This window comes from Aquarana catesbeiana, linkage group LG02 (assembly GCF_042186555.1).
Source record: "Aquarana catesbeiana isolate 2022-GZ linkage group LG02, ASM4218655v1, whole genome shotgun sequence".
Taxonomy (NCBI): domain Eukaryota; kingdom Metazoa; phylum Chordata; class Amphibia; order Anura; family Ranidae; genus Aquarana; species Aquarana catesbeiana.
The window spans coordinates 704,184,046-704,208,372 of NC_133325.1; the positions used below are offsets into that span (position 1 = coordinate 704,184,046).

At 42.3% G+C, this 24,327-nt stretch overlaps 1 protein-coding gene across 1 annotated transcript in view; it reads left to right on the forward strand.

Annotated features, from left to right (window-relative positions):
- The window catches only part of ACE2 (angiotensin converting enzyme 2), an 82,705-nt gene that overhangs the window by 15,596 nt on the left and 42,782 nt on the right, over positions 1-24,327 (forward strand). Inside the window, exons 3-4 of the mRNA XM_073616938.1 lie at positions 14,557-14,715; positions 18,924-19,014. Coding sequence (XP_073473039.1) covers positions 14,557-14,715; positions 18,924-19,014 — 250 coding nt within the window. The remainder of the gene's footprint in view (positions 1-14,556; positions 14,716-18,923; positions 19,015-24,327) is intronic.

A 24,327-nucleotide genomic window follows, 5' to 3' on the forward strand; every position in this document is an offset into this window, starting at 1 on the left:
TGATTTTATCATCCAATCATGTGCAAGCTAAAATGCTGTTTTTTATTTTCCTTGCATGTCCCCCGCGAATTTACAGCGACTGCACTTCCAAGTGCACTTGTAGTGCAAAGTGGATTTTCCTTTCGTAAATAACCCCCTATATACGTTCCCACATATGCTCATAGAATCCTAATACTTTAACAGTGCCGCTCAGTGTCCACACTATTATACACATTGTTGACAAATTGGAATTCTCTGACTGCATGGCAGGCTCCTCACAGTCCAGGTCAGGGTCCAAGGCTCCAGAGTAGCGTCTGCTCTGCCTTCCCTGCCCCAAGGTGATATCTGCTCTGCCTCCCCTGCCCCAGGGTCGTATCCGCTCTGCCTCCCCTTCTCCAGGGTGGTATCCACTCTGCCTCCCCTTCTCCAGGGTGGTATCCACTCTGCCTCCCCTGCTCCAGGGTGGTATCCGCTCTGCCTCCCCTGCATCAGGGTGGTATCTGCTCTGCCTCCCCCACTCCAGGGTGTTGTGGTATCCTCTCTGCCTCCCCCGCTCCAGGGTGGTATCCGCTCTGCCCCCCCTCCCATTTCAGGGTGGTATCCGCTCTACCTCCACTGCTCCAGGGTGGTATCCTCTCTGCCTCCCCTGCTCCTGGGTGGTATCCGCTCTGCCTCCCCTGCTCCAGGGTGATATCCGCTCTGCCTCCCCTGCTCCAGGGTGATACCCGCTCTGCCTCCCCTGCTCCAGGGTGGTATCCATTCTGCCTCTCCTGCTCTAGGGTGGTATCCGCTCTGCCTCCCCTGCTCCAGGGTGGTATCCGCTCTGCCTCCCCCATTTCAGGGTCGTATCCGCTCTTCCTCCCCTGCTCCAGAGTGGTACCCGCTCTGCCTCCCCTGCTCCAGAGTGGTATCTGCTCTGCCTCCCCTGCTCCAGGGTGGTATCCGCTCTGCCTCCCCCGTTTCAGGGTGGTATCCACTCTGCCTTGCCAGCTTACTATCCTAACTGTACTCACAGATAGGTCACAGTCTCTCTGGTTTCTCCCTGCAGAAAAAAAGAGACCCTTATCTCTCCTTCAGCCCAGCAAAACTAACGCTGTCCCTCCCCATTAATGTCTCTCTCTTGGGAATTGTAGTTTTCCAGATAACCTGTAGTATAGTCTCTATGGCAAACTATACTTCCCACAATCCTGCACAATTTGTCCTCTTGTACTCTCTTTTGCACTCCATTTTGTACTCCATGTGCCCCGGCGCCCTCTATTTAATGTAGTCAGGATAACACACTGACTGCATCTGTGTAGAAGTCCTTTGTGGATACACACGCAGAAGCAGCATCAGCACAGTGAGACTGCAGATGCTCCTCTCCTACCATTAAGATACTGGACTACACAAATCTTTCTGTAAATATCAAAAATTCTAATAATAATTTGTTTTTTATGTTAATGTGACTTATGTCAATAGGAAAACATTTGACATAAAGCTCAAATATCATAAATATTATCTGCTGTTGAGGCTCATTCACAAAGCACACATGACTTGGGGGGGCGGGGTGGTAAAAGGTCTTGTTGGTCCTTTAGCACCTGCAGGAATCAGCCCAGCCCCCCTACAACACCCACTTTTTTCAATGGGTAGTCTCAGCAGGATTTACATTCTTGTCTACTTTGCAACTGATAGCCACATGTGTGCACAATCAAAACGCAGAATCCGGCTCTGGCTGCTGTGAATATGAAAGAATCAATGTGTATTAAAGCACTAAGCTTTTGTATTTGACCTGATCCTGAAAATCCTGAAAATAAAAGTATATACACAAAAAGCAGGTACCAAATTTCTGCCATAATTCAGATTCTTTCTGTGATTCCGGAAATTTTATTTTTACATTGTTGGTTTCTTTCCTTGTTATCTAGATCAGCCTTTTTCAACCAGAGGTGCCTTGGAGTTTCTTCAAGGGTGCCTTGGCAAAATGTCTAAAAATTGCCCAAAAATTGCATACAAGCCAGCGTGTGGATGAAGGAAGAAGGCTGCCTTTTTAGTTACACTAAGTCACAGGTTTTCATTGTGCACCATTACAACCTTCAAGTGATCGACATCCAATGGCATCATCAGTTGATAAGAAGCATGTCAGTTGCCTGCATAGGCTCATTGTTTGACCCTCCCATGCCCCTCTCCATTGGGGTCATGTTAGCTGAGTGATGGAGAAAACATTGGAACACTAGTCAGTACTAGTTTGAAAAAGTATATTTGCTTTGGAAGTATAGATTACCTCTAACATTGGGTGTCCTACTTAGACTTGTGGATGTTGCTGCATTATGTAAAACTAGTAGAATAGCTTTTACATTTTAGAATGGGGTGCCTCGAGACTGTCCATGGTTTTTAAAGGGAGCCTTGACTGAAAAAAAAAGGTTGAGAAACACTGATCTAGGATTTATTTTTTTTTACTTCTTAGTCAACAAATGCCTGGCTGTCATGCTGATCTTCCTACTTCAATAATAGTCACTGACCTCTAGCAAAATTTACATGTCTTGACTATGACATTCCTGATCTGCATACTTGTTTTGGGTCATGAATCAGAAAGTATTGAAGCCAGTAAGTAAGTATAATAGCCAGACAACTAACAACTTTAGAAGGAGGTTAGCACTGCAAGCCCTTGTGTTTCTATCAGGAAACATTTACTGTACTTTACCAATACATGGAAAACAGCTTAACATTTTACCATAAAAAAAAAAAAAAAACATGCACCAATGAAAGGAACAGACCAAATGATAAGAGTCTACATTATTTTATTGAATTACACTAAACTACTATAAAACATTCAATGTGATTTGAAGACCAGAAGAAACTCCTCCTTCATCACTGATAAAGAGGGAGTTTCTTCTGGTCCCCAAAACATTTTGGCTGTTCTTTTTAGCATAAACCAATAAATGAATTTGGACTCTTTTATCATTTGAGCGGGCACCCCTTCTATTGGTGCATGTTTTTTTTCTGATAAATGGCTGGGAACCCACAGGAAGGTAGCCCTGTCTGTTCTGAGTAGCCTAACTTGAGCCAGTGAGCTCTCCAAATGTTTTTGTCCTCTCACTACTTCATATGATATCACAGTCGCAGCACCTCTTGGATGCTCGATTCTTCATCTGAGTTAACGTTCTACTCTTTCCATCGTCACATACTCAGCTTATTTTTTGCCCCTCACCACTCAGTTCCACTTTCAGGAGTAAAGAGAGGACACTTTATGGAAGCACCGAGGCATGATTTGGAGCTTGCACAGGTCAGAGCGCTGTCACGTACCTGTTGGAGATTGAGCTGAAGAGGGGATTTCTCTTGCTCTCTTGTTCAACAATCCTAGTAATGGTGACAGGGAATGCGAGGATACAGATTGGCATGAGGAACAATGTTGCAGGCAGCATCTGAAGGCAAGAGTGTAGCCAGGACACAAGCCGAAGGTCGTCAAGATACATGCCAAAGTCAACAACAGCCAGGCAGCGAGGTACAGGAACATAAGGCAGAGGCAGTGTCAGGATACAGGTCAAGGTTAGTTAACTGGATGTAACACATTAAAAAATTAGAAGATAGGATGCATGGTCCAAAACATGGGCTGAGGTCCCAACAGACAGACAAGGATCCAGAGACAGGTTTAAGGCAAGCCGGGTCACACACAGAAAGGCAGAAGTAGCAGGTTGGGTTCCAGATAAATCAGGAAGAAAGCTGAAGACCACCAGCAATATGTCCATATCAAACTCTAGCTTATATAGGCCATTCTGTGCCAAGACCAGTTCTGACCACACACGTGTGTCTACACGCACACTTAAACATCTGTGCATGCATGCTAATACATGTCTTGTAATGACTTTTTTGCTCAGAAACATGTGCAGTGGTCTTCTCGTACTAGAACATCCTAGACCTACCTCACAGTCTATGTTGTTAACATGTGTGAGATTTTCTCAGCCTTACACCTATGACTAAGCCCTGGTGGGTGGGGTGAAACATGTCAGTGGGCGTAGCTTGTGAAGTAGTGTAAGGCTGAAGCCATCTCACACATGTTAAAAACATAGACTGGACTGGGAGAACGGTGATTTTTATGAGCATATTACACACTACTGGATGGTGATATTTCATGCCGGCACCCAATTCCTGAATACCAGCGGGACAATATATATCTTCCTTTTTCGCCTAGAGCGGCACTACAAGCATAAGCAGGACATACCTTAAAAGCACTCTCTCTCTGCCTCTAAATCACATTAATAGGTGCCTAAACAGCCAGTCACCAAGCACTTGCACTGTCAAGAGAGACAAAAGGGGGTGAGGGACATGCTCCACTGATATTCTGAGTATATTATTTCTCCTCTGAATGGTGGCATCAGGAAGAAAGAAAGGTATACATGTAAATCTGGGTAGGGCAGTTAAGTAAACCTGTTGTTTTGTTTATAATGGAATGCTATGTAGCACAACTTGTGAGATGGTATATAAACCATAAAGCTTAGGGGACAGCAAAATATGTGCCAATATGCACTGCATAATTTTGTTCTCATCTAACCAGAGCACCTTCTTCCATAAACTGCAAATGGGACTTCTTACTGCTTTCTTTCGACAATGGCTTTTTTTTTGCCACTCTTCCATAAAGACCAGATTTGTGGAGTGCACAATAGTTGTCCTGTGTACAGATTCTCCCACCCGAGCTGTGGATCTCTGCAGCTCCTCCAGATTTACCATGGGCCTCTTTGCTGCTTCTCTGATTAATGCTCTCCTTGCCCGGTCTGTCAGTTTAGGTGGACGGCCATGTCTTGGTAGGTTTGCAGTTGTCCCATACTCTTTCCATTTTCAGATGATGGGTTGAACAGTGCTCTGTGAGATTTTTGTTTTGTAACATGTTTTTTGATTGTAACATGACAAAATGTGGAGAATTTTAAAGAGATATGAATACTTTTTCAAGGCACTGTACTTTACATTTCCAACAAGGATGCACGCGGGAGTCACATCATTATGCAGAGCCATGTCCTAAATGTACACTTTGCTGTTCATGCATGACTCAGTGTACATTAGCTCTGACAGACTGGGAGAAGTAAGAGGGACCAATAGGGTCTTCTGTCATCTAAATTCTACCTGTGGGTAATATTTTTTCAGGTTCAGTTTCTGCTTTAGCCATTTATGCACATTTTACAAATTTAATGAAGTCCTGGAGTTCAGCTTTAAACCTGATAAGAAAACTGAGGTTTATAGTTCTCCAAAAAAGAAGAAAAAAAGAAACTAATGTGCACTTGTGCCCAGACTATGGACATTATTTAAATATTCCTAAAGGATTAAGTTTTTTTCACCTTGATGAAAATAAAAATATATATGGTGCGCTAATATCCTAAATGCTGATATTAATAAGTGCTATGTGCTGCAGTGATTCCTATAAATGGCTTAACCACTATATAAAGTGCAAAGTACCTCAAAACAACTTATAATAAACAATTGAAAACAAATGTGCTAAATATTAGGTGTGTACAATGAACTATACCCACTATAAATGCAAATGCAGGGATATTGGTAAATATGGTAAATGCAGGGATATATGCATATTTAGACCAATCACATCCAAAGTAATACCTGCTAAAAATGTAAAGCCAGGTATAAACACTGTTAAGCATTACAATGAACTAGATATCAATGATAATGGCCAATTATCAGCAGAAAGTTCATATAAAAAAATCCCGTCCATTGTTGTTTCTGCTGGTAAAACTGAAGGCAAGTAAGAAGGCATAAGAAATCAATAGCAAGAAATAAAAATGAAGGATCTTCCAGAGGATAGCTACCACATAGGATGGCTTGAAGTTCTAATTCAAACAGCTGGTTCGATCACCCCTTCTATTGATAATCTCCATATCTTCCAGAGCTCAAACATATAACAAAAGAGAAAACAATAGTGTGATATTGCAAAACTGGTATCAGCTGTCTAGAGCCGATGCACTCACATGCGTTCACTGAAAAGACAGCGTGTATGACAGTCAGGCTCACTCCTCCTAACAGCCCGTTCGTGTAGCTGCACACTCATGGCTGATGTCACTGGCTCCTCCTCCCGACGTGTTGCGTCACAGGTCACGTGACATTCTCAAGGGAATGAAGCTATGTGACGAACGTGTGGGTTTATAGCCGCCCTTTGTTTGTGGGTTGTGTCACGAGGCTTCATTCCCTTGAGAATAACATGTGACCTGTGACGCAATGCATCGGGAGGAGGAGCCAGTGATGTCAGCCACGAGTGTGCAGCTACACGAACGGGCTGTGAGGAGGAGTGAGCCTGACTGTCATACATGCTGTCTTTTCAGTGAGTGCATGTGAGTGCATTGGCTCTAGACAGCTGATACCAGTTTTGCAATATCACACTATTGTTTTCTCTCTTGTTATATGTTTGAGCTCTGGAAGATATGGAGATTATCAATAGAAAGGGGTGATCGAACCAGCTGTTTGAACTAGAACAATGGACGGGATTTTTAATACGAACTTTCTGATGATAATTGGCCAAAATCATTGATATCTAGTTCATTGTAATACTTAACAGTGTTTATACCTGGCTTTACATTTTTAGCAGGTATTACTTTGGATGTGATTGGTTTAAATACGCATATATCCCTGCATTTACCATTATAGTGGGTATAGTTCATTGTACACACCCAATATTTAGCACATTTGTTTTCAATTGTTTATTATAAGTTGTTTTGAGGCACTTTGCACTTTAATATCAGCATTTAGGATATTAGCGCACCATATATATTTTACTTTTTCACCTTAATGCATTCTCTGCATGAAGGTAAAAAGAAGATGTGGCCTCTATAGTGGGTACCAAAATAGGGATTGATAAGAACTTGTACCATCATCCACAAATAATTGAATAGCAAAATTGGAAGCCTGATCCCCAACCAGGCTGCCACAAGAATATGTGGGCAATTGTACTATCACGGTACAGTAGAGACAATACAATTTGGAATAATATAACAGGATATAAAAATTACAGAAGATTTTATTGATGCCAAAAACAAATCGTCATTTACAAATGAAAAACATGGTAGCGGTACAAATATATCACCAGTGAAAAGATTAACCCCAGAAGGGGAGAATCATGATAGGACAATAGATCACAGATGTCATTTTCCTCTAATAGTTTCGCGGGCAATGGCCGCTTCATCGGGAGGGTATCTGTGATAGGATCAGAGAGACAATATAATGATCGAAAGACATAAAGGTAAAAACTTGTAAAGCAGCATCATAAATAAAAAGAGTATTGATGGGGATAAAAAGGGGGGAAGGAGCAAAGCTGCTTACCCATGTCCCAGCAGCCACCAAGCGCAGAGCGCCGCCACCAAGGGAGGTCTCCCGTGACGACTCGGGGGAGCCACAAATAAAAACGACCAACATCTGGATACATAAAGTAAAAAGTATGAATATGGTGTGGACTTACCAAGCCTCAATTCTCATTGTCTTCTTTATTGTTAGTTACCCTCTCTGTATATCCACAATTGAGCCTTGCTGCTTCCCTCTCCCCCCCCTTCCCCCTCCCCCTTCCCTGTTCCATGACAGGCGCTGGCGCGGGATGCTCCACCTGTGTCTTCCCGCGGCGGCTCGGTGAGCTCCCTGGTGGATGAGTCGGTCCCTCCCTCAGGGCCGCCCCCTCCTCTTGCACTGGCCCTGGCAGGGACCTCGTCCCTTGGCCACAGGGCCAGTGCGCATGCATGCGCATGCGACCCCCTTGCGCGCGCACTGAGCGGGAGCTCAGACCTTGCAACGTCGCGCGCCGGCTCTCGCCAGCGTGTGTTTCAACATCGCAAGGTTGGGAGCTACAAATAACAGGCATCAGCCTGTACACCGACCCTCTGGACCTGGGAACCCGGGATTGCTGTGCCCCAGTCAGTCCTTAGTAAGTTACCTCCACCAATATAGCTTTATTACAGCCAAGCTGTGGTGCCCTGCACCCCAGGCACCCACTGGTTTTTTAACTTTAATACCATTCACTGTTTTTCTTACAGGCGACTCTGGCATGGGTGGATTAGCCCTACTATGCCTCCACCCTCTGCCGATGGCCCACCAGTGCTACGGACTGAGGCCACACATTGGCATTACCTCCCTTAGTGAGCTTGCCTTTCCTGGGACTCCCATATATACATATTTTTTTACCTCATTACCAGGTATATATTGTTTCGCCCATTCACCTCATTTGCACTGTGGTTCACTCCCCCTCTTTCTTGTCCATCACTTTCCCCTTCCCTTCTTCCCTCTTCCTTTTTTTCCCCTCTTTCCATCCCCTCCTTTTTTTTTCCCCCCTTTCCATCACTTTTTCTTCCCCCCTCCCCTCCCCCTCTCCCCCGCCCCTTTCCCCCCCCTTTTCTCCCCCCTTTTCTGGTGTTCTTGTTTTCCTTCTCCCTCCCTTCTTTCCCTTTACCCACCCTTTCCCTGCTTTTGCTTACACCTGTATTTTCTTTCTCCATTGTCTCCCTTCCTTTCTTTCTCCCTCCCTGTCCTACACTCATTCACACCAGGTAAATCCTTTACCTCTCCACTTCCATGTACCCCACAATCCATTAATGCACCTCCCGTTTCACTTTAATTTTACTAATTTTACATAATTTTACTTACATTATTTTTCAATTTCACCATTTTTTCGCTTCATATTTGGAACTTTTCTCATGTCCCCTCACGTTGTTTAAATATACACTTCACCATTATTACATTACCTTTATCTTGATGTTCACCTCACATTTATCCTCACCTTTTCATTCACCTCACTGGCCCACACTTTCGGCTTGGTAAGTCCACACCATATTCATACTTTTTACTTTATGTATCCAGATGTTGGTCGTTATCCTTGGTGGCGGTGCTCTGCGCTTGGTGGCTGCTGGGACATGGGTAAGCAGCTTTTCTCCTTCCCCCTTTTTATCCCCATCAATACCCTTTTTATTTATGATGCTGCTTTACAAGTTTTTACCTTTATGTCTTTCGATCATTATATTGTCTCTCTGATCCTATCACAGATACCCTCCCGATGAAGCGGCCATTGCCCACAAAACTATTAGAGGAAAATGACATCTGTGATCTATTGTCCTATCATGATTCTCCCCTTCTGGGGTTAATCTTTTCACTGGTGATATATTTGTACCGCTACCATGTTTTTCATCTGTAAATGACGATTTGTTTTTGGCATCAAAAAAATCTTCTGTAATTTTTATATCCTGTTATATTATTCCAAATTGTATTGTCTCTACTGTACCGTGATAGTCCAATTGCCCTCATATTCTTGTGGCAGCCTGGTTGGGGATCAGGCTTCCAATTTTGCTATTCTCTGCATGAAGGTAAAAAAAACCTTCTGAGTGCTGCTCCCCCCCCAGCCCTCCTTATACTTACTTGAGCCCGACTTCGATCCAGCAATGTGCACTAAAGCAGCATCTCTCTTGGCTCTCTCCCTCCTCAAAGGCACAGAGGCTGCTGTGTCAATCACAGCCATTGAGGAAGGAGCGAGGGTGGGGCCGAACCATCTATGGAAACACGTGAGCAGGTGCGAACGAGTGCCCCCATAGCAAGCAGCTTGCTATGGTGGACACGCAGCAGGGAGAGAAGCCAGCAGCACCAACGGGGAACCTGAGAAGAGGAGGATCGGAGCTGCTCTGTGCAGCCATTGCACAAATCAAGTAAGCATACAGTATCTCACAAAAGTGAGTACACACCCCCACATTTTTGTAAATATTTTATTATATCTTTTCATGTGACAACACTGAAGAAATGACACTTTGCTACAATGTAAAGTAGTGAGTGTACAGCTTGTATAACAGTGTAAATTTGCTGTCCCCACAAAATAACTCAACACACAGCCATTAATGTCTAAACCGCTGGCAACAAAAGTTAGTAGACCCCTAAGTGAAAATGTCCAAATTGGGCCCAAAGTGTCAATATTTTATGTGACTACCAATATTTTACAGCACTGCCTTAACCCTAATCAAATTGGAAAAATTCTGTGAGCCACAATGATCTTATGCCTTACTTGTGCTATCTCCAGCTGCATGCGCTAATCACGCTTCATATAACGTGCATAGGATAAATTTACAAGTTATGCGCTGCGCTTGGGTGACCCCAAAAACAAAATTAATAATAACCAACTCTGTGCTTACTAGTGCGATAATATTAAATACAAATAATATGAATGTTGAATAAATAAACAAGGTGTGAAAAAACAAGTGCTTGTTACACCATAAATTAGTGCTTATTTTTGCTTTTTACACCATACATAGTGTCTTAATCAACATAAAAAGTGTGCTTAGTGCTCAATACACAGTAACCTGCTTTTCTTAAATGAAAAAAAAAAAAAAAAAAAAAAAAAGTTCTCTTTGGCACTCTCAATAGTGTGTGCAAATAATGTCCAGCAGTGATAATAAAACAATGCGTGCAGGTGGTGTTCAGCTGTGACAACAATCCAACATCATGCCGAAGATATCCTGAGTGCTGAAAAACATGCTCCTGTGCTCCTTCGTGACCCCCTTAAGCTAATGTGCTCACCTCAGAGCGTGTGACTCAGCTTCTACCCTGAGTCCAAAATTGCTTTGGAGCCACCCCTGGGCTCAGTCTCAGTGTCTGCTCCACTCCTCCAGCTGGAAACAATGTGGCTCCATACATAGAATGAAAAGGAAACTATATAGTGTAATATAGTCAAAATACTTTTATTAAAAGAAAACGCTCCCCACACTGGGGTACTCACATGGCACTGGTGCGTCAGTGCACCATACTATAACGGCTTTCTATGTAAAATCAGTGGAAGTTTGGTGCGGTATGCTGTGCTGAGACAGCGCTGGTGTAAAGTCTGTGTCAGTCTCTCCGTCCTGGCCCCTCCCCTACGCGTCTTCGACACAGGGATCACGTGTCATCATCAGGGGGATATGATACGGCTTGTGTTTGATAGCTGTTTGGTCCCGCCCTCTGTGGGAACGTGCCCGCGGGTCCCGCAAACTCGATGTTTGCTGGCAGCCCGCAATAGTGAGACGGAGAGGCAGAACGGGGAGATGCCTATGTAAACAAAGCATTTCCCTGTTCTGCCTACTGACCTGTCATCGGGAGCAGTGATCACTGTCATGTCAGTGGTAGCCCATCCTCCCCACAGTTAGAATCACTCCCTAGGACACACTTAACCCCTTGATTGCCCCCTAGTGTTTAACCCCTTCCCTGACAGTGTCATTTATACAGTAATCAGTGGCTTTGGGGACCAAGGTACTGCCCCAGGGGACATGTATCAATGCAAAAAAAAGTTTTTAATACCTTGCCGACCGGCTCACGCCGATATACATTGGCAGAATGGCACGGACAGGCATATTAATGTACCTGTACGTCGCCTTTAAGACACGACATTGTGGGTGCGCGCCTGCCGCGAGCTCCGTGAGTGTGATCGCGGGTCCCGCGGACTCGATGTCCGCGGGGATACCCGAGATTGTCTCACGGAGAGGAAGAACGGGGAAATGCTGATGTAAACAAGCATTTCCCCATTCTTCCTAGTGACAAGATTCTGATCACAGCACCCTGTGATCGGGAGCACTGATCAGTGTCATGGCACACATAGCCTATCCCCCCTACAGTTAGAACACATCCCTAGGACATACTTAACCCTTTCAGCACCCCCTCCCGGTTAACCCCTTCACTGCCAGTCACATTTACACAGTAATCAATGCATTTTTATGGCACTGATCGCTGTATAAATGACAATGGTCCCAAAATAGTGTCAAAAGTGCCTGTTGTGTCTGCCATAATGTCGCAGTCCTGATAAAAATCGCAGCTCGCCGCCATTACTAGTAAAAAAAAAAATTAATAAAAATGCAATCAATCTATCCCCTATTTTATTGATGCTATAACTTTTGCGCAAACCAATCAATATACGCTTATTGTGATTTTTTTTTTTACCAAAAATACGTAGAAGAATACATATCGGCCTAAACTGAGGAAAAAATTATTTTTTTATATCTTTTTTTGGAATATTTATTATAGCAAAAAGTAAAAAATATTGCTTTTTTTTCAAAATTGTCACTCTTTTTGTTTATAGAGCAAAAAATAAAAACCGCCGAGGTGATCAAATACCACCAAAAGAAAGCTCTATTTGTGGGGAAAAAAGGACGTCAATTTAGTTTGAGTACAACGTCGCACGACCGCGCAATTGTCAGCTAAAGCGACGCAGTGCCGAATCGCAAATAATGCTCTGGTCAGGAGGGGGGCAAAGCCTTCCGGGGCTGAAGTGGTTAAAGTTAAGTGTTTTTACCTTTCGTTGCTTACAGCTAACATTAAATGAAATCATGTTATGGTCACTGCTACCCAGATGTTCCTTTATATGAACATTAGTAATAAGCTCTGCATGGTTTGAGATTCCAGGTCCAGCAAAGCGTCATTCCTAGTCGGGGCCTCAATAAACTGGACCATAAAATTGTCCTGTAATAGGTTTATAAATTTTTGCCCTTTAACTGCCCAAGCAGTGCCATTACTCCAGTCAATTTCCGGGTAGTTAAAATCCCCCATTATTATCAACGTCCCAGCCCTTGCAGCCCTTTCCATCTATGCAAGGAGCTGAGTCTCCACCTTCTCATTAACATTGGGTGGTCTATAACAAACTCCAATTATAACCTTTGTAATACACACGCCCATGTACAGTTCCACCCATAATGCTTCAGACTCATCACACTCTCAATCAATTGAAACTGGTGCCATGACTGCTCGCTGCCCAGGTTTTCTGTTGTAGGGTGGCTTCTTTCTCTTACAGCATTCTATGGAGCTATCCTTGTATGCAGGGCCAGGGACTAAAGTTTTGTCTCCCTTCAATGTGTGCATTAATAGAAACACACAGCCCTGTAGCTTAGGATGGTAACACACACTCCTGTTCCTCTTTCCCTCCTCGAGCAGACTGGCTGAAGACTGCACTGTCCACTGTTAAAGCCCAATTACAGGAATTCAGTTCCTTTCTAAAAACTGAAGGCACACTATCAGTAAAGTCCAAGGAGGTGCATGACATCTGGGCCTATGTCTATTATATACATCTGACATTTTTATTGTACTCCCGGAAGACGGCTATTGCTGTATTTCCGGCAGCCCGTTGCTGATGCTTCAGGTTAGAGTAGGTACAGCTGCTATGCCTGCTCCTCCTCTTCCTCTGCCCAAACAGACTCATTCATGAAATACAAAGACTTCTGAAGGAAGGGGTGTGCCACTCTCTCTTCTCTCACAGCCCCGAGTGTCAGTGCATGCTCTGACAGAGCAAAACATCTTTCAGCTATAAATCATAGAGATAAGTTCAGTTCATGTCATGCACCAACTTGGACCTAATTTATAGTGTTCCTGCACATTTTACAAAGTGGCTGAATTCCTGGAATTCAGCTTTAACTATTTCCTGTGAGGACCAGAAGTGCAGGGAGGCAGCACTGAGATAGCAGGAGCCAGCATCATTAAAAGTTATAAATTGCAAGTGCTGGGGGAGGAATTTTAACAATTAGTTTACTGGAGTGTGTTTATTTGATTGCGCTCAATGTGTTAAACTAAGAAACACTGAGGATTTAAAACTACTTTAAAGTGTTACTAAACCCAGGACCCTGCATTATTTATATCTAGCCTCCCACAGTAAACAGAACATGGAAATGCAATTATTTTAGTAAATATAAACTACTAAATACCTTTTCTCATTCTATTCTGATTGTCCTATAAGGCTGCAGGACCCCTGACACTCTGTCTCGACAGTGCTGAATGGCCCTGTGCTAAACACATGCATTCACCCAAGAAAAAAAAAAGCTCTCTAGCAATACACACCAAACTGAGCATGTGCAGCTTGCCCCCAATACTCTGTTCTATCAGGAGATAGTTTGGGGACAGTGGAAGAATGTGAGGGTCAGAGAAGACAGGATCAAACAGCCTTTTTACACAATGCAGGGGATTAACTCCTTAGGTTCCACAGTGAGTATAACAAGCATGCTTTACTGAATATGCAGACAGATTTTACTGTTGAGGGTTTAGTAACACTTAAAGTGCATATTGTAGAGAACGCCGTGGAGAATGTCGTGGAAACCAAACCCACATGAGTGCTTGTGGGTTTGGTTTCCAAATGACCTGTATCTAAATTTTAGCCATTTAGAAAATGCCATATAAACCAAATGGATTAGAGTTTAATTTCTCTGAAAAATGAAATTCCTATGTTATGTATCTTTTACTTTACTATAGTTTCTGGTGAAGAATTGGTTCTTGCTAAGCTGCCTAGCTGCATAGTTCTAATACAAACACTGGTTTGGGAGAAACAGAAAAACATTGTCCATTCACTCACTAACACCCTATACATACTGAGTAAGGGCTCATGCATATGGCCAATTAGGGAAATACACCACCCAGACAAGTGTATTTCTGAGGTGGGTAATGCCAGGTGTTTACGTTCAGCCACACACAGGAATCCTGTGCAGATCAGTGACAGGCTGTGTCATTGCACGTGGATTGATTATATCTACAGTTAGGCCTCTAGACGCTGACAGTTCACAACATTTCACAGCCTGGGCAGATCTGTTGCAAACAGCTGCTGGTGACCTCATTGAAAATATGTATATTTCTTTATTCTAGAGTGAAGAAGGAGCAAAGTGGTCTGCATTTTACAAGAATGCCAGTGACTTCTCCGCAAGGTACCCACAAGACCAAATCACGGACAATATGGTGAAATTACAGCTCATCTATCTTGGACAAAAGGGAACATCTGTTCTACCAAACGAAAACTACACTAGAGTAAGGATGAGAAACAAACTGGACTTCTCTCACTAAACACCATACTGGGTTAAAAATTACAAATGTTACCAACTTAAAGTATTTCTCCAGGGCTTGTTTTTCATTTTGGATAAAGTGGAGAAGGCTTAGAACCTTTGTCAGTTTTTTATTTATTTATTACAGGTACTTATATAACACCATCAATTTATGCATTGCGTTACATACATTATATTACCAAAATTATTGGAACATCTGCCTTTACACACACACATGAACTTTAATGGCATCCCAGTCTTAGTCCGTAGGGTTCAATATTGAGTTGGCCCACCCTCAGCAGCTTTAACAGCTTTAACTCTTTTGGGAAGGCTGTCCACAAGGTTTAGGAGTGTGTCTATGGGAATGTTTGAACATTCTTCCAGAAGTGCATTTGTGAGGTCAGGAACTGATGTGGACAAGGAGTCCTGGCTCACAGTCTCCTCTCTAATTCATCCCAAAGATGTTCTATCGGGTTGAGGTCAGGAGTCTGTGCAGGCCAGTCAAGTTCCTCCACCTCAAACTCGCTCATCCATGTCTTTATGGACCAAAGTATTTGGTGGAGGGGGGATTATGGTGTGGGGCGGTTTTTCAGGGGTTGGGTATGGCCCCTTAGTTCCTAGTTAGTTGAAGGGAACTCTTAAGGCGTCAGCATACCATGACATTTTGGACAATTTCCCGCTCCCAACTTTGTGGAAAGAGTTTGGGGATGGCCTCTTTCTGTTCCAACATGACTGTGCACCAGTGCACAAAGCAAGGTCCATAAAGACATGGATGAGCAAGTTTGGGGTGGAGAAACTTGACTGGCCTGCACAGAATCCTGACCTCAACCTGATAGAACACCTTTGGGATGAATTCGAGTGGAGACTGCGAGCCAGGCCTTCTCATCCAACTTCAGTGCCTGATCTCACAAATGCGCTTCTGGAAGAATGGTCAAACATTCCCATAAACACACTCCTAAACCTTGTGGACAACCTTCCCAGAAGAGTTGAAGCTGCTATAGCTGCAAAGGGTAGGCCAACTCAATATTGAACCCCACGGACTAAGACTGGAATGCCATTTATGTTCATGTGCGTGTAAAGGCAGGCGTCCCAATACTTTTGGTAATATAGTGCATACTGTATATTGTACATTCACATTAGTTCCTGCCCTCAAGGAGCTTACAATCTAAGGTCCCAAGCTCAAATACAGTACATGCAAATACCGAGACCAACTTAGTCAGGAGCCAATTAACCTACCAACATGTCTTTGGAGTGAAGGAGGAAACTGGAGTACCCGGAGGAAACCCACACAGACACAGGAAGAACATGCAAACTCAAGGCAGGTAGTGCCATGGTTGGGATACAAGCCAATACCCCTAGTACTGCTAGGCAGAGGTGCTAGCCACTTAGCCACTGTACTGCTATATATGTATCTGTGTCTCTTCTGGGGAGATTCACCCTCTCTATTTGTCCTGGTGACTGTTTCACATTCACATTTGTGCATTGTGGAACGCACAGTATCGCAGCTGCTCTATGTATGGTGCATTGCAGTGACATCCATTTTGAATGCTTAGGAGAGGAGGTGTAGGTCACGCTGGACTGACTTGATCAGTCACTGCTGTAGGTTATATAAGGTGTAATGGGAAGAGTTGGTTTCCAGAGGTTCGTGCCCAGTTGGAGGAAATAATGATGGTGAGTTCTGTTAGGGCCTGGGCTTCTACCTCGGGGTACGGCCTTGTGGTGCGTTTGTTTGGAAAGAAGTAAAAGTAAAGGTGTGCCCGGTATCCAGTAAATGCAGGTATTAATGATGTTTTATTTGAAGTTCCAGTAATAAAATTAGGCCAATGCGTTTCGGGGGACTAAGGACTCCCCTTCATCAGGGCTGTTTGGAAGAATAGGATAAAAAACAGGAATTTAGACAGATATACACTCGAAAATGGAAAGTCACAATCCGAGAAAGCACTTTCTTAATGTTATACAAAAGCTCAAATACTGTATAAGGAGGATAAATGCTTACATGTACAGGGGGACAATGTATGAGAATAGTTGTAAAAATTGTAAACGTGAAAAATATTAATAAATGTAAAAAAATATATTTATATATAATGAAATTTAAAGATAAAATTTAAAAACTGAGATTGAAATTGTATAAAAAATTATATTGAATTGAGAAAAAAAAAAAAAATTTAATTAAAAAACCTGATGTGTGAAATAATGAAAAACAAGGGGTTCTTCAGTCCCATGTTTGTATGACAGAAGTATAATTTGTGAATCAGCTCATACATAGGTATCTGGTCCCAAATGAGTGCAATGACAAAGGGGGATTAGAGAATAGTTCACATTCAGAGTTCTATGGGTTGAGAGTGGAAAAATTGGATGCAGTTTTAAGATTGGTTGGAAAAAGTTTTTACCATGATTCTATAGTCTCGTTCAGTCCATATGGCATGAGGGTATTGAGTTGGTGTATCCAAAACGACTCTCTCTGGCATAGTCTTGTGAATCTGTTATAATTGATGGATTCTGGGATCTGCTATAATTGTAGCGGTTATTGAATCTGGGTTCCTATCATGGTGGGTGGCAAAGTGGCGAAAAAGTGTTCTGGAAATACCTTTCTGATGGTGGATCTGTGGCAGAAGGTTTGGATGGTCCGTCCGACATATTGGATATTGCATGGGAAGAATAGCAGATAGTTAATCTACTTGGAAGAGCAATCTAAATGTGCGTTAATGGGCCAAGACTTCTGGCAGCTGATGGCATGGAAAGTTTTGTGTCCGTTTATGAGTATACTGCATGAGAGGCATCTGAGGTGCTTGCATCGGTAGCATACTATATCTTTATTCCACTTGGGATGTTGTTGGGTAGGTGGTAGTCTGCTGGGGGCTAGATAGTTTTTGATGGATTTTGCTCTCCGAAAAATGAGTCTGAGTTGCGGGGTAAATTGGATTGGAGAAGTGGGTCTGATTGTAAAACATGCCAATGTTTTAAAAGGATTATTTTGATAAGGGTGTGGTCTGTGTTGTACCTTGTAATGAAGTTGCATTGGATAGAGGGATTCATAAGCTCTTTTCTGGTGGATGATTTGAGGCAGTTGTCATGTGAGGTGCCCTGAGCTCTTTTGAAGGCTCCCTCGATTAAATGATTAGGGTATCTTCTGGCTTTGAACCTAGATATGAAGGTTCGTGATTGCATTAGAAAACCATTGTCAGTTGAACAGTTTCTTCTCAATCTTTTAAACTGTCCGAACGGGATGTGCTTCAGCCATGTTTGTAATGACAGCTTCTGAAATCAAGATAGCTGTTGCTGTCTACTTTTTTGAAGAATTCGGTGGTGGTAATAGTTCCGTCTGTGTTCCCATGGATGGTGTCTAGGTAGTATATAGTGGTTGGGTGTGTGTGTGTGTGTGGTAAGTGAAGGTTAGACCCCAATTGTTTATTTTCAGATGATTCATGAATTCTGGTATATTCTCCATGTCACCCTGCCAGATGAGAATCAGGTCATCTATATATCGTTTGTAGAACAAAACGTGTTGGTGGTATGAATTCTTGGAGAGGATGTATTCTTGTGCAAATTTTCCCATATATAAGTTCTCATAGCTTGGGGTAAATCTGGTTCCCATCGCTGTTCCTTTAATTTGCAAGTAAAAGTCGTCAAGGTGGGTGAAGTAATTGTGGGTAAGTTTAAAATTGATGGTTTCTAGCAGGAAAACTGCTTGCTGTCTGGGCATGAGTGGGTCTGAGAACAAATATTGTTTGATGGCGTGAATGCCCTTAGAGTGGGGGATCTATTTTGAATGGCACGTAATGCTTTGTGCCCTGGAATACAATGCATGATGCATTGCTAAAAACATGTCATATGCATTCTTTGATTCATTGTGGTTCATTAACAGCCCTTTCATAAAAAAATGGAGTGCCCTAACACAGTGCACATTAACACGCAAAAGCACATTAACACATAATGTGTGGCAATGCATCGCAGCAGATCGCCAACGTGTAATTCAGCTCTGAAAGTGATGGGAAAACCCAACATTTCTCCTCACTCGGTTGTGCCTCCGGGACTGGAGTGAGGGGAAATTTCCCTAATGGGACACCAACAGGAAAAAAAAAACAGACAGGGGCTGTAACCTTTTCCCACAAAAACAGTTTTAGCTTAAATATACTTTAAATGTATTTTATCAGACTGATATGGTCATTTAATATCTACAATACTGTTTTACAGCTGAATCAAATCCTAAATGAAATGAGCACAATCTACAGCACAGAAACTGTATGCAGCCCAAATGGATCAATATGCCTGCCTTTTGAACCAGGTACTGGTTGTAAAAAATCATATTTCTGCCATTGATCCTTTAGATGTGAAAGAAAAGTAAGGCAAGTTTTTAGTGTGTGCACATTTTAGTTTTTATTTCAGTGTGTACAATATTTTTGTTATTTGATTAAATTTAGAGATTTGTAGATTAGCTACTATAGGGGGGCTTTCAGTGTGCAATTATTCAGTCTCTTTCTTAGCAACCACTGAAATATGCTTAGCCTCACAGAGAGTGTATTGTTTTCAATATGTCCGTGACTCACTGACTTGCTTTGTGAGATGTAGCACTTCATATGCGCAGCCTGTATATGCAATGAACAAATATGGCCCTGTAACCCATATTGATAAGAGTATTTACATTAAAGCGGAACCTACATATTTGTAATCCTCAATGGTAATAGATAGAATCATATATTTTTTCTGCTAATACCATTTTTTTTCTAACTCAATCTTATTTTATTTATTTTTAGAAAAAAGTAATATCACAAACCGGTACAAAGCAAACAAAATACCAGATCAATTAAATAAAACAGAGAAAGACATAGCATAAATCTTTAATTTGTATGTTGGTATGTATCCCCAAAGTCAAACACCTCCTTTGTACCCTAAGTCCTTATTTTAAATAATAGATAACTATATAAGTTACAGTGTTTATAGTATCTACTAATCTATATACAGACTAATTTCACCAGGCTATTAACATTTAGGGTTGTTAACACTGTTAACTTAAATAAAGGAAACCCCAAAAACTGTGTACCTCTGGGATCACATAGAAAGGGAAGAGATTGCCAGAGATCCATTTATTGAAAGTCGGATAAGTTCTGAACGTTCTGTACTACTGGTATTTCTATACTGTTCCAATTTGTCATTTTCTTGTGATAGCATTGTTTCCAGATCCCTAAAAGAATCTAATTCTTTTGCCCATTCTGGTAAAGATGGAATGATTCCTGGTTTATAATGATGGGGGATCACCACTCTCACTGCTGAAATTAAATTGCAAAGAATAACTTTCTTGATTATTTTAAGGGGGCCTGGTATTATGGAAAGTAAAGTTATATTTAGTGAATTGGGAATTTGTGTCATTGTAATCTTACAGTATATATCAAATATGATTTCCCAAAATGTTTTATTTAGTGGGGACTCCCCATCATATGTGCGTCATATTCCCTTTTGACTTGTGACATCTTCAACACACATCAGAAATGGTTGGATACATGCGATTAAGATGATCAAGGCATATGTACCTTCTAGTAATCAATTCAAGTCCATTCTCCTCAATTCTGGTGGCTATTGATAGTTTGTGGGTTAATATAAAACATTTTTCTCACTCCTGGGAAAGAATGATAATTTCGTTTTTTTTCCAGATAAATGTATATTTAGGTAATCCTGGGTAGGCCAAAGAGGAAAGGATTGAGTATACTTGAGATACCACATGAGGTAGAGAAGAATTCTGTAGAAGTAATTAACCGAAAGCTGTTGAGGGAGATTCAAATTCAGAGATATTTGCAATAGAACAAAAATACACAATTTTCTATAGAACCATGAATCCAATGGCAGTCTCGTTTATAAGCCACCAGATATAAGAGAAGGATCAGCTTTCAGAAGCTGAGATAGTCTACAATGGTCTCTTTTAGTCCAAGGGCCACAAATATTGCCTTGAGAAGCAGTCGGGAAAACTGGGTTGCCAAAAAAAAAGGTGTCATGGGCCAAGATATTGTGAAATCCTCAGGTTTGTAATGGTCTGGTCCAACAGAAAAAGATTTTGTTTTGTGATGTCAGGGAGATAATCTTTAGTAGTTTGTAGTAAAGCCAACGATAAATCCAATAGATCTGCAGAGGTCATAAAGTTTTCAAGCTGAACCCAAGCTTTGTGGAAATGTGGTGAAACCAGTTAAGAATTCTGAAGAACTGCTGCTTTCTGATAGAGAGCCACATCAGGGGCATCTGCTCCTCCCCGAGTCTTCAGTAATGCAAGCAATTTATATTGGGTTCTATGGTGTCTGCTATGCCAATAAAAAGCAGAAAACATCTGCTGTAGCTTTCATAAATGGGACTTAGGAACCTTTAATGGGATTGTTTGAAATAGGTAAAGAAATCCCAGGATATTGTCCATTCAAGTTTATGAATGGTATACGTTTATAACGTTTATATGGCCTAAGCAAGATAAGTGTTTAGAGTGGGAGTTCAGATTTAACTGAGTCTTGTTCAAAAGCAGTATATCATTTAATTGATCAAGTTTTGAAGGGAGATGTGTTCCTAAGTAGTGAGGGGCAGAGCTTAAATGGGTAATTTTCCTTTATCTGTTGTAGTTGGGATGCAGAGAGATACCATTTTTTGACCTTTTTCAAGTTACTATTGCCTTCCTGGCCCAAGACAAAATGGCATAGTCACTCCAGCCTGCGGACTCCTGGGATTTCCTTGTCATGAATCCCAGGAGTGTTTTTTTTATCTCGTAAGATTATGGGACAGCATAGAGCCAACATAAGCTACCTTTCACATATGCTGCCAATGTAGTAGTTGCAGCATTTCATCTGCACTCCACCTTTGACCAGGGTACCTCTCCTTTGCTGCAACACCCCTAGTCATTGGCTCCTCTGGATTCCGGGCACATGCACTTAACAGATGGCAAGTATATGTATTTACAATCTGTCATGTCCATGGTGGAGATTGAGATAGAGAGGGGCCTTCTCTTGCTCCTCTTGTCCAACATCCCTAGTAGTGGTCACAGGAGATGTGAGGACACAGAGTAGTATGAGGGCGGATGTAGCTGGCAGCTCAGGAACTAGCTAAAGACCACTCAGCAATCTGTTCATGTCATAATCCAGCCTAAATAGGCCATTTTGCAAAAATGCCAGTGGCAAGCGTGCATGTGTGTTTGAGCATGTGTTGCTTAGCGTGCATGCTAATACATTTGCACATGCATGCTATTACAATAAAAAAAATCTTCTTGTTCTGATATGTTTTGGACTTTTCTTACACAATCATTTAAACTAAAATTTCATCCTGAAGAATAAAGGCACCCTGCGAAATGCGCTGAGGATTGACTTTATTGTCACCCCGGATGGGTCTAACACACTATGTAATGCCCTGTGTTTTGTTGTCATAACTGAGCTGCCTATTATTCCAGAGACTGTTTGTGGCAAGTGGCAACCAATGTGGTTACTCTGTGTTTAAGAACTGTGCTGCTTTCACCCCCAGAATAACTGCCCATCAATGCCTGCAATGAATATTACAACGAACACCACACAGTGCAGTACACACAGGTGCGGTAGCATTGTGTTGTGTTAAACATTAACCAGAATGTTGCTTTCAGGAGGCATCAATGTTTGTCAGCCACCTCCATTAATTGTATCCCGCACCAAAACCACACCTATGGCATTTACCGTGCTTTAGTGAAGCATTTATAAAGTGTTATGCCGCGTACACACGGTCAGAATTTCCAACAACAAATGTTCGATGTGAGCTTGTTGTCAGAAATTCCGACCGTGTGTATGCTCCATCAGACATTTGTTGTCGGAATTTCCGACAACAAAAATTTGAGAGCTGGTTCTCAAATTTTCCGACAACAAAATCTGTTGTCGGAAATTCCGATCATGTGTACACAATTCCGACGCGCAAAATTCCACGCATGCTCGGAATCAAGCAGAAGAGCCGCACTGGCTATTGAACTTAATTTTTCTCGGCTCATCGTACGTGTTGTACGTCCCCGCGTTCTTGACGTTCAGAATTTCCGACAACATTTGTGCGACCGTGTGTAAGCAAGACAAGTTTGAGACAACATCCGTCAGAAATAAATCCAGGATTTTGTTGTCGGAATGTCCGATCGTGTGTACGCAGCATTAGTTGAGCACTAGGGAGAGGGGTTGTAGGTTCTTGTATCCCAGAATGCACTGGAAAATAATAGAGGACTAGGATAGAGAGGCTCCAGCCACTTCCTGTTTGTATAGAGCAGCCGTATAGTGACACCATTTGCTTCTGCATGCAGACAGTAGCATCAACTAGCCAGGATTGAGCAAATATTGTCAGTGGCAGAGTTTTCTTGTCAAAAAAATGTTGGCACCAGCAAGAGTCAGTGCCAGCAAGTGACCATGACAATCTTTCCATGATCACCTTGGGCTGTACCAAGCCAAGTGTCAAATAGATCAAAATATACAAATCCATCTTGCAGAGAGTTCATAAAAATGTCTGCTTTCGCACCACAATCTAACCACACCTCAAAGCAGATAATTTCCTCTACACCACTTCCCCTTTAAGCAATTCCCACTAGAAAAATAACACTTTTATGGACATTTAACAAACTTTCTTGATGCTTTTTTAACACTTCAAAAAAACAGAAAAAAGGCATCAAAAACACATCATAAATGCAATAAGAGTGTTACTGAGTGTTGTTTCCTTCTTCATAATTACCACAGATGTGAATGAGCTCTCTCGTTTAACCACTTTTACCCCCTCCCTGACCAGAGCACTTTTTGCTATAATAAATATCCCCAAAAATATTTAAAAAAAAATTTTTTTCCCTCAGTTTAGGCCGATACGTATTCTTCTACATATTTTTGGTAAAAAAAAAAATCGCAATAAGCGTTTATTGATTGGTTTGGGCAAAAGTTATAGCATCTACAAAATAGGGGATAGTTTTATGGCATTTTTATTGATATATTTTTTTTTTTACTAGTAATGGCGGCGATCAGCGATTTTTATCGTGACTGCGACATTATGGCGGACACATCAGACAATTTTGACACATTTTTGGGACCATTGGCATTATTATAGCGATCAATGCTAAAAAATTGCATTGATTACTGTAAAAATGTCACTGGCAGTGAAGGGGTTAACCACTAGGTGGCGCTGTAGGGGTTAAGTGTGTCCTAGGGAGTGATTCTAACTGTGGGGGGGAGGGGTTGCGTGTTACACTACACTAATCGCCGCTCCTGATCACAGGGAGCAGAGATCAGTGACAGTGTCACTAGGCAGAATGGGGAGATGCTTGTTTACATTAGCATCTCCCCGTTCTTCCTTACCGTGAGACGATCAGGGGTATTCCCGTGGACATGGGGTCCGTGGGACCCGCAATCGTGGTCACGGAGCTCCCAGCGCACACGCGCGCGTCCGTGAGCCACCTCTTAAAGGGCAACGTACAGGTACGTTAATTTGCCTGTACGTGCCCTTCTGCCACAGTATATCTGCGTGAGGTGGTCTGGAAGTGGTTAAAGACGAAGACCCCTTTCACACTGGGGCCGCGTTTTAGCAGCACTTTACCGCTGTTTAAGCGGCGCTTTTCTGCCGCTACCGGGGCACTTTTCACCTCAAAGAAGGG